General features: G+C 40.8%; 1 protein-coding gene across 1 annotated transcript; it reads left to right on the forward strand.

Moving 5' to 3' along the window:
- The first annotated feature begins 5,027 nt into the window (after positions 1-5,027).
- LOC137106224 (C1q-related factor-like) lies at positions 5,028-10,133 on the forward strand. The gene is made up of 2 exons (XM_067489361.1): positions 5,028-5,954; positions 8,988-10,133. Exons 1-2 carry the CDS (start codon positions 5,307-5,309, stop codon positions 9,165-9,167), a joined length of 828 nt encoding a protein of 275 aa, XP_067345462.1. The 5' UTR covers positions 5,028-5,306; the 3' UTR covers positions 9,168-10,133.
- Positions 10,134-15,426: the final 5,293 nt, after the last annotated feature.

Here is a 15,426-nt window from a genome sequence, read left to right on the forward strand (position 1 = left end):
AAGATGATCAAAATAAACAAGTCTGGATTTCCCAATTTTCTTGGCTTTATATATATACAGTTAAACCACCTATAGGCTTATTTTATCATGGTTGACAAGCCAAAACTTCAGTACAAGTGTAATTTCTCAGTTCAAAAGGCCTGGCCTGCTTCATCAGTAGACACCAGCCCCACCCTGCATCTTCCAAAAGTTAGATAAATGCACTATCTGGCCTTAATTCAGAATATTGACATCAGAGATGGCCTCCTGTTTTAGGGTGCCTAGTTGGTTGTGATGCAAAAGGCTGCAGAGTTGAATCCTGCCCCACCAGGCAAGGCTGTCATCAAGGGCTACCTGGATGCCGGTCCCTAGCCCAGATAAAATGGGAAGCTTGCAGCAGAAAGGGCCAAAACTCATGCCAAATCAACGTGCAGAACATGTTCTGCTGTGGTAAGCCAAAAGATCTAGATGGCCTGCTGTATCCTCTCCAGTTACTGACAAGGCCATCCAGTCCATGCTGGACTGTAAGCAGGTCCGCAACATTGGTGCTCTGTAGACTTTCCCCTACAGACCTGCTCCCCTATTGATAAGATCAGGTTCCTGTTGCTGCATGGAGGTGGGATGATGTCCTAGTATGACTGTGTATAAATGTTGAATCAAGACGTTAAATCTTTTAAGATTTAAGCATTTATGATTGACAAACTTGTGCTCTAAAACCTATGTGACTGAAAGAGCTGTAACTGTTAATCAACATGCAAATCATGTGAATGAGTTCATCAAGTTTCTAGTGCAAGTGTCTCATTATGACCTAGTTATTTTCCCCCCACTTTGTTAACCTCTCCATTAATGGGAAGTGGGCACCATCATCTGGTTGGAAGAAGTAAACGCAATCAGTGGAATGGGAACATGGAAACATGTAAAGCAATAGGAGTCTATATTAAAAAGGGAGTAAAAGATCTTCTCTGTTAATTCCAAATCCTTTGATTAATTTTAAATTTGGAAATATTTTTTTCCATCTGCAGGCTAGATGTTCAGCACAGAGTAGCACATCTGGCATAGCTCCAGTCGGTAATATCAGTAAAGGTGTGTTTCTTTTAACAGGGGATGGAAACACCTTTTGGGAAATCATTCCAGCCAAATGTACAGATGTTTTTTTTTATTTTTTTTATGGCGCTATAAATATAAAAGGAATAATGTGGCTAAACATGGAACACTTAACAAACTAAAGAGTAAGGACATTAGCTTTTCCTAAACAATGAAGCTAAGTATGTCCTTTGAGTGCAACAGTTAATGACATACAAAACATTCTGGTTTCATCTTTTAGACTGAAACCGTAATGAACTCTAATTATTTAATAGTTGTGGTACTGATGAGGGTGACTGGATATTTTACAGTTAATATGTTCACAAAAGTTGAACTTTAGAAGTAAGTAAAATATTTAGTGTTGTCAGTATAGGCTTGGAATATGTGTTTGTGGTGGGGAGGATGCAGATGTGGAACATTATTTTCGATATTTCATTTCACTGAAAGAATACTGAAAAACATGTTATTACAATTCACTTAAAAATAGTGAGGTAGAATGGAGACAATTTACTGTGGTTGCATCAGTCTATGAATGTGACAGACATTTATGGTTCAAAGATAATGTATCCTAATGAGGTTGGTGGGTTTTTGAAGAGATATCCACAAAACAAATGACATTCCCATTGCCCTCAACTGTATATGTGTGCTATAGTTTATTAGAGCTCACAGATATTATAATAAAAGTCCACAAGAGTGCGCTAAAGTCTGCAAATGGTGCTTTTTCACAGTGCACAAAAATGTTTTTTTAATGCTTTGACATATTCAGTCCTCTAAACTGGAGCTTTGGCAGGTGCTTTGGCAGTGTGGTTACTATATCTGTTGTATATATTTTTGTAGTTTCAATCAATTTTTTTTTCTTGCCCATGACTCTGTAACAATGAGGGTTTGCCTTGACACCATATGTGATATATCTGGTTGTGACTGTATATAAAACATATTAAATATTTTTTGATAACAAAAGTTGAAAGAATATTTCGTCATACCCACTATGTGGTCACATCCCTCTGATTTAGTATATAGCATAGTGTCATCAGTTGGGGAGAGAGTCAGCAAGAAAGCAGTGCTTGAGGTATGTGACTCAGTGCCACCGTCATGTCCTGTGACAACAGCAGCATCAAAAATGTGAAGAGCAATCACAAAACTTCCGCTACTGCTTTTACTGCTCTCATAAAAATCTAATATCACTGGATGACTCCAGCAGTTTAAGCCATTCATTCAGCCACGTGTATGTAGCTGACTTCAATGTGACTTGGCTTAGTATTAAACATGATGCTCACACTGAATATACACATATGATCTCTCTGTCTGTCTCTCTATATATATATTTATATAAACACATATTAAATGTGAGCATAATGGTTAATACATAATTTTAACTAAAATATTGTTTTAGGTTGAGCAATGATTTTGTGCAGAACAGGATTTGAAATAATAACTTTTCACAAGACCACACCAAGCAAAGCACATCAGAAATCTGAGCATATTTACTGCATTAGAATTACCAAAATCAGGTGTTATGTAATTTGCTATATGAGGGCAGAGCCACTTTAATTAAACATGTCAAACCACCATGGATGTAAAATGAAATGTACTACCTTAAAACACAGACACATATAAAAAAAAAAACTATCCACCTGACAACTTATGCATGTTAGCTGTGTGGATATTAACTTGATCATTTTAAAGCAAACAATCTCTGTTTATATAACATTAAACTGCAGCATTAATAACTGGCAGATGACTGGTTGTATATGTCATTTGCAATGAATGCTGCTGAATATAGCAGCAACAAAACAACACCAGCAGTGTTTGTATTACAGTGATATTAAAGATACTTGAGTTGGCTGGTCCATAATTTATCCAAGTAGGGTTTTAGGTTATATTACCTTTAAATAATAAAAAAAAAAAAAAAACCCTTCACTGGAAATAGATATTTCTGTTTGATTATTTTATCCAAAAAGCGTTTCTCAAAACTCAAGTATGAAAAAGTTTAGAAGTATAAAATTAAAATATGTACACAAAATGTAAAAGTGTCGCTTGTATGTGACAAACCTATGTTGACTATCATAGTAGTCAAGCAATCTACCCCAACATTAATATGTAAAAAACGAAGTAGATTTGTTTAATATATATAATCGTGTGAAAGAATCATAATATAGCAACTGCTTTCAGCTTGCCCTTCCTTTTGACACACAACTACTGTTAAACATGGATGAAGAAGAGCCAAGACATGGACTCTGACCATTTATGTCAGCTTAAGCAACAAATATTTAGCTTAACTGGTAGAGGAAGGCAGTGGTCCCTGCCAGCTCAGAGAAAAAGCCTCTCGGTCTGATGCTGGAGGCATCAGAGGAGGCAAACCCTCTTCATGTTAAAAAAATATTATTCCCCAAACATCCTGAAATCGTTTGCAGCAGCAGCATAGCAGCTGGCAGGACAAGGAAACTGGTAAACTGGTAAAAGTGGATGTGATTGATGTTAGGATAGTAGAGATGTTAACTTACTGTATGAATTTGAAATGTGACCTATCCAACTGGAAGACAAAACAATGTAACATTGTCTTGTTAATCTTTTCCCTGTGTTCACTATGTTCACTGTGTTCATTAATATGGCTGGTATTGCTGCTAAGTTGTTGCAGACAAAATGTTAACTGGTGTTTTTCTCAATGTATAATATTTAAACACGAATGTAAACTGCAATCGACTGGCGATCTGTCCAGGGTGTACCCCACCTCTCCCCTGATGACAACTGGTATAGGCTCCAACCCCTCCCCGCGTCCCACATTGAATAAGCGGTGACAGATAATGGATGGATGAATAAAGTACAGCTGTAATTTATGATCTTTTGATTCTTGCTCTGCATTCGGTTGCTATATCTGGGTGTAATGAGAAAGGTGTAGCTCATAGTGACCGACCAACACGTAGAGCATTTTAATGTCTTTTGGTTTTGTGGCCTACAGTGTCCAACCTACATACACACAAAATGCAGTTAATAGCCAAAGCCACTAATATTTCTGTCTCAGAGCTAAAAGGAGACACAATATTGGACTTACATTTGTTGCATGGGCAGGAATTTAACTCCAACTCAATGCTGCCCATGAAAAGGCCACACTTTTTTCATGTTTGCCAAATTTACTTAACAAATAAAAAAATTAATTTCAGAAGTAGTTTATGACTTGGCTGCAGTGGTGTCATAGCTCAACTACTTGCTTTGCTGATGTTCCCGCGACCCCCAAAGGCTCAGTGCTTAATACAGTGAGTTAAATTCTATCACAGCCAATAAAAAATATAAGCTCGATGGTGTAATAAAACAGATCTTTAGTTACAAATTCTGAACCTTCCGTTTTAAAGATTGATGATTTTGTGAAGCTCACAGTTAGAGCTCCTGCCACACACACACACACACACACACACACACACACACACACACACACACACACACACACGTAGGTAGATAAGGGGAAAATATTCCCATTCTGACCTGCACAAAAAGCAGCAGAGCCAGTCTCACATTAAACTAAGCTATATCAGGCAAAATCCTTATCTAAACTTGCCTCCAGCTGACCATTATCTCATATGAAGACTTCTGTTACTTAAAATAACATGACTACAAGCAACGTCAACTTAATTGAAAAAAGAAAACGTTGGTAGGTAGTGGTATATCGTCACTAGTATCAAGTGCAGGGTATATAAATTGCAGAGATAGTACATTATGAGAAAAGTTTGAGCAAATTTCCCTCAAATCCTTTTTCTATCTTTATCTTCATCGTCCAATAAATGTGAGCTAATTCTCTGTGCTCTGTTATCACACCTATACTTTTTGTCTTTGCTGCCAATAGGAAAATGCCCTCCTCAGCCCTGACTCGATGGTTAGTGAGTGCATGTTGCTCACTCTCTCCTCCCCTTGCTTTTTTTCTCTAAGGCTGTCTTACTCTCTCCCTCCTCCTCTTCTCTTACTCTCTCCTCACTCTCTCAATCTCCCTCTCCTTTTGATCACTTCGGTCCCTTTCTCCACTCGCTCTCCTTTACTCCTACACGGCTCTGTCACTCACTCACACACTCATACCAGCGCTCCCTGGGCACCATCTCCACTCTCGGGGGATCCTCACTGTGTCTGGGTTTTGTCAGGTGGACGCACCCCCCACAGTCACCATTTCCACCCCGGAGAGTTCCACGCTGGCAGCGCAGCCCCTTCCCCGGCTGAGCATCGGGCGGAAGACCCTGGTGGCAGCTGCTGTGGGGGTCATGCTGGTCCTGGTTTTAGTGGTCCTCATCCCTGTGCTGGTCAGCTCTGTAGGCACAGGTGGCACAGATGACAGCGCAAGCCACTATGAGATGCTGGGTACCTGCCGGATGGTTTGTGACCCCTTCCCCAGCACGGGAACGATGGGCATCGGTGTGCACGCGGGCACAGATACAGCAACCACGGGCCTACAGGTGGACAATGAGGCAGATCTGAGTGATCATAGCATCGGCCCACCGCTGCCTACCTACAGCGATCACGGCTCACAAGGCAAACCAGGACGTCCAGGCAAGCCTGGACCCCCGGGACCACCCGGAGAGCCAGGCCCACCTGGACCTAGAGGACCACCGGGAGATAGTGTGGACATAGTACGGACAGGGATACTGGGTTTAGGGAGCAAAGGGGCAGTTAGCACCACAACATACAACACCACACCCCGGGTGGCATTTTATGCAGGACTACGAAACCCTCAAGAAGGTTATGATATTCTAAGGTTTGATGATGTGGTGACTAATATTGGTGGTAACTATGAAGGCGCAACGGGCAAGTTCACCTGTAAGATCCCTGGCACCTACTTTTTCATCTACAATGTGCTGATGAGGGGAGGAGATGGCACTAGCATGTGGGCTGACCTGATCAAGAATGGTCTGGTGGGTAAACGCTTCAGACACCTTCTTAAGGCACTTCTTAAAATGCATTGATTTAAAGTTGGATGCGTCAAAAGTCAACGTTTTTTAAAAAAAAGAATGGTAGAAATTCTTTTTACTGACATTATGTGTTATGTGTGCTGAATCATACACTGGGATGAATTGCTCAGGGAACAGTGGGACCAGTGTGCTAGCAGTCCAAATTGAGTAGTCATGCATTCATGTGTGTAGTGATTTTAAGTCTGACTTGGTCTAGTGTTATAGTCCAGTATAATGACAATGCACAGAGACACACTGCCAGATTGTGTATCTGTGCATATTACATATCCAGAGATGTACATGTTGAAGTGAGTGGAAGGACTGCACCACTATCTCCAGTGTGCACACATCAAAACACAGCCTGGGGTAGTGGCTAGTTCAAAGCTGGTGCCCTTTGAAATACAACCAACTTCATGAAACCATAATGTGCTAGTGTGCGTTATCAGACTGCCTGTCAGGCCCAGGCGTTGCAATATCAAATTGTGATATTTGCTATATTTATGGATAATTTCTTAATGTCTCTAAAGCCCCAGGTGATAACACTCATCAAACGCCGTGTAAATCTGAGCCTTGACATTTCCTGCAAACATCTCAAGCAGACTGCAATCGGGTATACAGAGGTTGGACACAACAACACAAACACCTGTTTATTATAAGGCAGTCTGGTACAATATAACTCTCTTATTTGTTAAGATAAGAATCATTTGTTTCGTTTGAGAGTGTAGACATCATTTGAGACTGATTCATAGAACTGTAAGTTCATATATCATATATAGGTTGTAACAAACAGCACATGGTGTGTACTTTCAAATAATCACCAAATACGCATCACAAAACACATATTGTTATGGTGGACTCTGTAAAAAAATCATTGTGTTTTTCTTATTTTATTTTAATGTAAATAAATAACTTAACACATTAAAAACATTTGTTACACACTGCACAAAAATAGACAATAGATTTTTTTTGAGTGTAGTATTTACTGCAGGACTCATGTTGGTATTTAATTGCATAGAGAATTTTACACTGCTATTAAGTCTTAACTACTACTCTACTCTTAACTTGAACTTCTTTTTAAACAATGCTAAAAACAGGAATATGCACCAAAATTTTAAGGGGCACTGGACAAACAAAAGGAGGGCAACTCCCTCCTAATTAGTTTTCCTCCTGATGTTCAATCTCACACACACAAACGCAGGCACACACACTTCACGCTAAGTATATTTTCAAATCAGCTAAAAATATGCTCTTGAATTACATTTAATGTCCAGAAAACTGCCTTACGTTTAACAGTAAGCAGCTGCAGGGTATAAGTACTGCAGCTACTACTCTTTTAATCACTATGACTCACTCATTAGGTGACAGAGACTTCCTTAAACTTCCTCCCCCAGCTTCTAATTTCTGCTTGTCTTTAGTGGACCCACTAACCCAAGTTTTAATTATAAAGCAACAATAACCAATTGTCTTAAGCAGCTATGAGGTGCAAGCATTTTAATGAAACATGGTGGAAAACGTAATTGTAGTCTAAATACATATGACCAAGTTTTGTGCCAAATGTTAGAACACAGTCAACATATAACCAAACACAATTTCACAATGTGGTGAGCTCTGTGTAATGAGAACCAATTAAGAACAAAACAGCCATTTAAACCTTGCTTCAAGCAAACATGCGACCAACTATAGCTGCTGATTAAAATCATTATGCATTATGACAATTATTTCATTAGGACATACATTATGACAAGCAAAAAAGCAAAAGCAAAAGTGTAGTGGGAAATGAGCACTGCCTGTAATGAGACAATGACACAATTACTGATTGAACAGGAGCGCGGCAGGTTTTTTTGCTTACAATAATGATTATTACAGGAACCAGAAACAGTTGCAGCAAAAACACGATGATCATTATTGTGTATTTACCTGGTCCAAGGGGGACACTTCAGCTAAGGAGGTTAAAGTGGTGTCAGGCCACTGTACTGTGCACATCTGTGGTTATTACTGCAAATTAAAATGTCGGTGTTTATATGTCAGCACCACGGTCCTGCTGATGCACTTAGAGCTGAGGGTGGGTGCAGGCAGTGGACGATAGTTCACAGTGCATTGCCCTCATGTCTCAGAAACCCATCATCGTGTCTCCATTCATCATTATGTTGTCACCTGTGGCTCAACCTCTCCTCTCAGACCCTGCAGCCTCTTTCCACACAATTTTGGACTACACTGGCTCCAATTAGAACTCGATGTTTCACACTTAGTTTTAGGCCTGTTGCCACATTCTGCCTGATTACAACTGTATAGTCAGTTTGGTAAAGTTAGCATAACAAACAATCTGGCAACCTAGATGATTATTAATTAACTATAGGCGTATGCCCTTCTTTGGTTATTCTGCATTTGCAAAGCAACTTCCCCTAGGTTCCCCTTTTGTAGATTTGAGCATTAGGCTTCAAATCTAACACCCTCAGTATGACATCTATATTCATGAAAGCATAGCATTTTCAGTGATCTACTAAGAAAGAGGTGAGTGTAAGAGTAGTGCACGAGGCAACAGAATAGTTTGCACTGCCATCCTCCCTCAGAGGCAGACTGACTCAGGCCTGACCCTTTGAGTTGAGTCATGAGACAAAAAAACAAGATATTCACCACAGGGGACCCACTTTACACAAAGTCAAACTCACAAATTCACTCCACACTTGCAAATGTTCTTTTCTTAAAATATGTTTTTTGTTTTTTTTGCTCCACTTCTTCATGGCAAATAAGTGTGGTCACATGTCAGCCAACGAAGCAGAAAAGTCATTTATTGTTTGCAAAATCAAATGACCTAATTAAACATTTGTGTCATCGGCTTCTCTAATGTCCTCTGCATAATGATTGTATAATTTGAATTTTACGATAATGCGTGCGTACATTTTGGTAATTCCTGTTTATTTAATAACTATCAATGCAAAGATGTCAGCAGTTCTTCACTTCCTCTCTCCTTGTCTGTGTATGCATGTAATATTTCAGGTCAGGGCCAGCGCCATTGCCCAAGACCAAGACCAGAGTTATGACTACGCCAGCAACAGTGTCATCCTTCATTTGGATGCAGGCGATGAGGTTTTCATAAAACTGGATGGGGGCAAGGCTCATGGGGGCAACAGCAACAAATATAGCACCTTCTCAGGGTTCATTCTCTATGCCGACTGATGACTGGACAGGACGTGGGCTGAGGGGTGAAAGGTCACGGCCAGAAGACATTTGCTTCCTGACTTTCACTTGGCTCTCGCTGTAAGGTTAATGTTGCCCATAGCTACCGATCCACAGTGAGTTTGTTTTTACATGTCTGATGTGAGGGTTGATACAGTAAGGCTGTGGATCTGTGGATATTGGTAACTGTCTACCTTCTCATCCATACGTTCCTTTGTATACAGGGTGCCTATGCCACTATTCAGATGGACGTGAGCACCGTAAAAGTGACAGTCACTGCCATGTGTCATGCTGAGGTGCAGTAACTATTCTGACAGTGCAGAGGGCCTCACCATCATTTTTGAGCTGTCCTTTTAAATTAATGTCTGGAAATCCAACAGTCGTGGTGACTGAAAGTGTTTGTGACCGTGCTGTTCAGATTTATATTCGATTCTCATGTTTGTATGATAAGATGTTGTGTTCCAGTGACTGAGGAGATATATTTTGTCAAAATTTGGATATCAAAATGAGATTATGACTGTTTTGAATGGCAGATAGTGTCACAAAATATATATATTGTCTCAGTGTAATGATTTGGAAAATCATGTCACATAATATTTGGCATATTGTTAATGTATAAAGTGTAAATTTGATCATGAACCTCAATGTTTACTCACAAAGTAGTGTCAGCACTGCACATACTGTACATCCTATCGTGTGTCCTATAAAATAATAATAGCTGATGGGTATTATACAATTACATCATGTGATGGTTAATGTGCTCTCATCTAAAACGTTATTTATTTAATTCACGCATGCAACATCTGTTAAAATGTTCTGTATGTTTCCCCAAATGATAAAGAGCAACTCTTTTGAGTTTAAACAAAAGTTTTAATCGCTAGATATGGGCTTATAGGGAGCATCTGTTGCTTTGGCTTTTACTTCTAATGTCCATGGTTTTTCATTAAAAAAGGAAATTTTGCATTTCCTCACAGATTATGTGGTTAATGTCACTCACCTCATTTATGTCCTGATCAGCTGTTCTGATCTTGCTTTTTCCAATGAAATCAGCCTTTAGTCCTGCAAATGTTACACACAAGAGAGCCATGCCAGCGCAGCAAGAGGCAATCAACGCAGAGATGATCACTGAGGGAAAGAGGGAGGAAATCACAGCTGTGTTAAATGCCAAATGAAACGGGCGATGATTGTGTTTCACAATCAAAGGAGAAATGTGTTTTTTTCCTCTAATGGGCGTGACGATGCTGATATGGTGGGAGAAAATCAGGACACGAGTGTTAGAACATATCATGACAAAGCTTAGATCAGTGTCGGAAAGTAATCCAGGCTCAGCTGTGACTGCGACACAAGTCACAGAGACAAGAAAATAGCTTCCAGGCGTAAACTGTAAAGACCAATGTAGTTTTCTTGAGAGCTTGCTTTGATATTATTAAATCCTTTGGACATAATTTGCCTTTGACATGGGCCACCTAAGGTCCATAACTGTCTCATAACTTACTCAGTTAAGAGTTCAAGAACAAAAGTTTTGAGGGTGTTGAGAAAAGGAAATATGGAAGCCATGTCAAAATGTTACTCAGTCGTGGAATGTCAGCACATCGCCTCTCAAAATGCCACTCGAAGCGCAATAAAATGCAGCATTTTTGTTGCAAGCTGTGAATTAGCGTGATAGTGTACGGTTGATTAAAATGATGGAAAGAGACTGGATTGCCACACTTGTGCTGTGTTTAACTGCCTTTGCCGTAAAGGCCAGCAAGCCCTCTGGTCTAATCTTAAGACAGCAGAATTCCTCCAGATACAATTAAGACTGGGGGCCTTTTCCACGGGCAGAGGTCGCCCGAGCCACAGGGCGGCCAAGCACTCGTACAGGCTGATTTTTCCTTGCAGGGCGTGTGAGCACATCGTCAAATTAGAGACTTTCATGTCACAGCGTCAAAGACAAACGCCTGTGGTCTGCGAGAAACAGCTTTCACTGCTGAAACCATTGGTAGTGAACACGGCCTGAGAGTCTGCAACATCTGGACTTTTCCCAAAGTCCTCAGGGAGTAACCCAAACACACCGGAGCCATTCATTCGCGGAAGCACCGCAAAGATTTAACCAGAGATCCAACCAACATTTACACTTTTACTAAGCATGAGAGCATGAGTGAGGCGAGTCAAGTAAAAATTGTTTGCTTGTGCTTCCTGCCTTGTTTCCCAGAGCGTTTTAGTGTTGCCATCGTGTTAACAAATCATGTTAATTATTGCATCATATTGCGCAGATTCAAGTGAGCCATTTTAACCATATACCTATTATTATTTGAGCCACTTATTGAGGTTACAGTCAAATTGGCAACAGGGGTAATCCCAAAACCCTCTGTGGAAACCTCTGTGCAGAACATAGAGAAATTCTCTTGGCAGGGACCGTCTTTGCCTCATCCTGCAAAAACTGGGCGATCCTCACTCCAGCTCTTGTGCTTGTGTAAGTGACACAAACGCCTCCTCGCGGGCTGTTGGGTTGTGATGGTGACTTCAGCTGAACAACCTACCCAACGCGACACTCTCGGGTGCGGTGTTTTAATTTGTGATGAAACAGCATCTGGACTGTATGTGATGCTCGAACCCTTTGACTCACATTTCATCTCCCTGACTTTAAGCAGGTCCAGGGTTTGAAGATAAGTGTTCCTCTGAGAAGTGCTGTAAGCTGCTTTTTGTTGATGTAAGCTTCGTCTCGTGGACTTGGCTGTTGGGGATATTTTGAGATTTTCCACTGTAGCCTTTTTCATCATGTGTATGTAGAGGGATTTGAAAGATTATTTCTGTACTGCAGACTTGTTTTAATTTAGGTAATCTTCAACAAACGTAACTGAAGGACATTTTATATTCAATCCTGCCCACTCCCTATCAGTACACTGAGATGGCTTCAGTTTGACATTTGGAGGGGCCAATTGGTGAGGCATGAGGCTTATCAGGCTACAGCAGAGCGTGCGTGCATGTTCGGGGTCCATGTGTGCAAGTGCTTGGGTCAGTGTATGGGTCAGTGTGCATGTTTGTCCATGCATGTGTATGTAGCCTCTATAAGGCATGAGAATGGTAGGCTTGGAGAGAGTACCTCCTCTGAAATGTCTGAAGAGACGTTAATGAACCCTTGGTGTTGTTATCTTGAGCGTCCCCACTTAACTCCCCAGGGGAGATCCAAATTAGAGATAGATGCTTTAACTGTCTAGCTAAATTGCCTTCATGCTCTCATGCACACATCCTCTCACCAAATGTACCCACCTGCCAACATGAACATGCACAATTTCCTTTTACTTGTGAGTGTGTGCCATGTGATCTTAGATGTTTCACACAAAGGCTACAAAAATATTTATTTGGCTTCTAAATTTGTCACCAATTATACTACTTTTACCATGACACAAACATCTGCAAGAAAACACAATTAGTGTACAGCCGTGTTAGGATCTCTGTGATGCTGCACTCTGAGCCATGCTTTGCTGAATTTACCTTCATGATAATCTTTCTGTGCTTTGTGTTTCCTTTAGCAGCTCTAATGCCACATTCACAGTCAGATTTTTAGCAGGTTATCATGCTTAGCATGCACATTTTAAAATTGGCATTAAACACAAGTGAGCACTGGGAATAACATTTTTTTGTATGTATTTATTCATAATCCAAAGCACTGAAACATTTAAAAATACATAAAAAATCATGATGGATGCACTAAATGAGACATATAGGGAAGATCAAAATTACAACAACCGTAGACGTCTGTACACAAGTTCATTGCAATTTAATTAAACACCTGAGGAGCTATTTCGTCCTGGACCAAAGAGGTGGACTCCTGTCCTTAAAGTCATGCCACTGATGTGGCTAAAAGACTGAGCACCTCTTCATTGTCTGTCTGTGAGTAACAGATCCTGCCAACTGTCATCCTCTTCACCAAAATCATGTGCATTTCATCTCTGAGAGTAAAAATAAACAGCAAGCATTAAGTGTATACAAGCGGAAATATAGCACATATCTAGCGTCTCTTTCAAAATTTCACAATTCTAAATTTATAATATTACGTCAAGAATGCTGACATACCTGGGTACGTAGCATGGGAACCTGATATTCAGCATTTTCTCAAATGTCTAAAGGACATGATTAAAAGGAAGTAGCAGGTAGTGACTGATCTTTGTGAGACCTTAAATCTTGCTTGTATTGTAAAACGGACAATGCTCTCATCACTTCCTGATCCTCTCTCATCCGTTTTTTTCCCAGCGTTATGGAAAATGGCCAGGAAGGCCAGTGGGGAGGTTTGCATTTATGATGAGCTCTTCTAATGCACTGCTTTCTTCTCTTCTCATTAGGTTGTAGTGCTAGAGCTTAGGAGCTTAGTTGACATAATTGAGCAGACTGTTACAGAACTGCCGGAACAAGCATGTCTGACCATGGGTACTGTCTTCACGGACAAGACTGAAGTTTGTTTGAAATGATGGCAAAAACAATATTCTGTGGAACCCATATTGCATGGAAACCTTTACAGGCACCTTCCAGTAGCAGCAGGATGGTGAATGCACAGGTTGCACAGTACGTAAAACAGACATCATCATGTTGCATTGTAGTACATGTGAATGTATGCGGTTATGCATATTACTCCCAGTGTTAGCACTCATTCAGACATGAATCTGACATCCTGACATGCTTCCCCGACTTCTTTCCTCCATCATCCCGTGATCTGGGGACTGTCCAGTGTGTCAGTGACTCAATACCAATGGCCTTGTTCCCTCACAGCCCTGACTCCGCCTTGGCTAACGCGTAGGGACAGGTTGAGTCATGTGGCTGGGGACACTCTGCTGGCGTGTTGCCTGTCTCTTCACCTCTCCCGAGTCTTGTGGATGCAGTCTGACGACAGGCTGCGGAGGCGCAGCGACTGCCCCTCTCCTCGGCATGACACTAGAGGCCAGAGTTCAAGAACACCTACGCTCGTTAGAGTTGCTCAGGTGGGTTTACTCTGCCCATTGGCGGTGAGCTGCGTTTGTGACTTGCTGTGTTTACGGTGAGCGGGCGCATCACTGTGGCTTTTTCATCAGGGATCTAAATCAATCAACATTACAACATTTCAACTAATAACTCACAAATGCTTATCAAAAGATAAATTCAACTCTGGCACAACAAGAGATTAAACTCTAATGTCCAAAACAATCAAGGAGATTCCAGGATTTTAAGAGTTTTGTATTTTGTAATACAGTATATAGTATTGAATGTATAAATGTGTATTTTATTTGTATTATATTTTAACCCTCAGCAATTTTTATTTTTAATAAGAAATAAGTCTTTGTTGAACACTCACCCTCCAAATGCATCTATAACCAGACAACGTGTGAAAAGAAAACCTGTGGTTGTCTTGGAATAATTAGTCTCTAAAACTGCACAAACTGAATTGCTTTTAACAACCTCTGATGAATACTAAAAACCAATAAGCCTCCAGGCCGGCACATACATCACATGGTACTAAAAATCAGTCGTCTTTCTTCTGACAGTCAATTATCAAGTATTGCAGTGGAGTCATGTACAAAAATATTTATTTTGTTTGCCTTTGCCCAAGCTGTTTTACCTTCCCTGTCGGCAGTAGGCGGAGGAAATGATGAAAAACTACTCAGACAGGAGATTCCAAAATGTCGACACAGTTTGGTGCCGCAGGCCAACACTCTGAACATGATGGTGAGATTATAGAAGTCTTAACCCCCTGCCATCAGAAAATAATTTGCTCTGCACCGAGAGAGGACCCACAACACACAATAAAGCAGCGGGTTGTGCCTGGATCCATGCACAACGTGTTACAAGGCAACTTAAGACTTTCACCTTTTAGCTTGACACCGTCAGAATTAAACCCAATTTATATTCAGACAGAGACTTTGCCACCCTTCTTTGCCTGGAGCGTTCACACTTGCTTGTACAGATATAGTCTCCCCTTTACGCACTGCATCTGGCCTCTGTCTGAGAAAGAGCTGAGAGAAGACACACGTGGAAATCTCTGCTAAACAGCTGGATGCCAAGCAGAGCATGTTCCCCCCTGGATCACAGCACAGCCAGGTTTTTTTTAAAAAAGCAACCTAAGAGAAAACCGTGTTCTGGATCAAGGCCATGGCTCTGAATTATTGACACAGTGGATCATGTGGACAATTCTGTGGAACTTCACGGTTGCTTATATGCGTGTAAAAGATTGGATTGTTTGTGTGATATGTCATTTTGTGGATGTACCCACCCCTACACACACACACACACACACACACACACACAC

The sequence above is a fragment of the Channa argus genome, chromosome 20 (genome assembly GCF_033026475.1).
Source record: "Channa argus isolate prfri chromosome 20, Channa argus male v1.0, whole genome shotgun sequence".
NCBI classification, from domain to species: Eukaryota; Metazoa; Chordata; class Actinopteri; order Anabantiformes; family Channidae; genus Channa; species Channa argus.

Coding starts and splice junctions, on each gene's coding strand:
- LOC137106224 (XM_067489361.1), top strand. CDS start 5,307: ATGCTGGTCCTGGTTTTAGTGGTCCTCATCCCTGTGCTGGTCAGCTCT. Junction 5,955..8,987: donor ACCTGATCAAGAATGGTCTG/GTGGGTAAACGC, acceptor GTAATATTTCAG/GTCAGGGCCAGCGCCATTGC.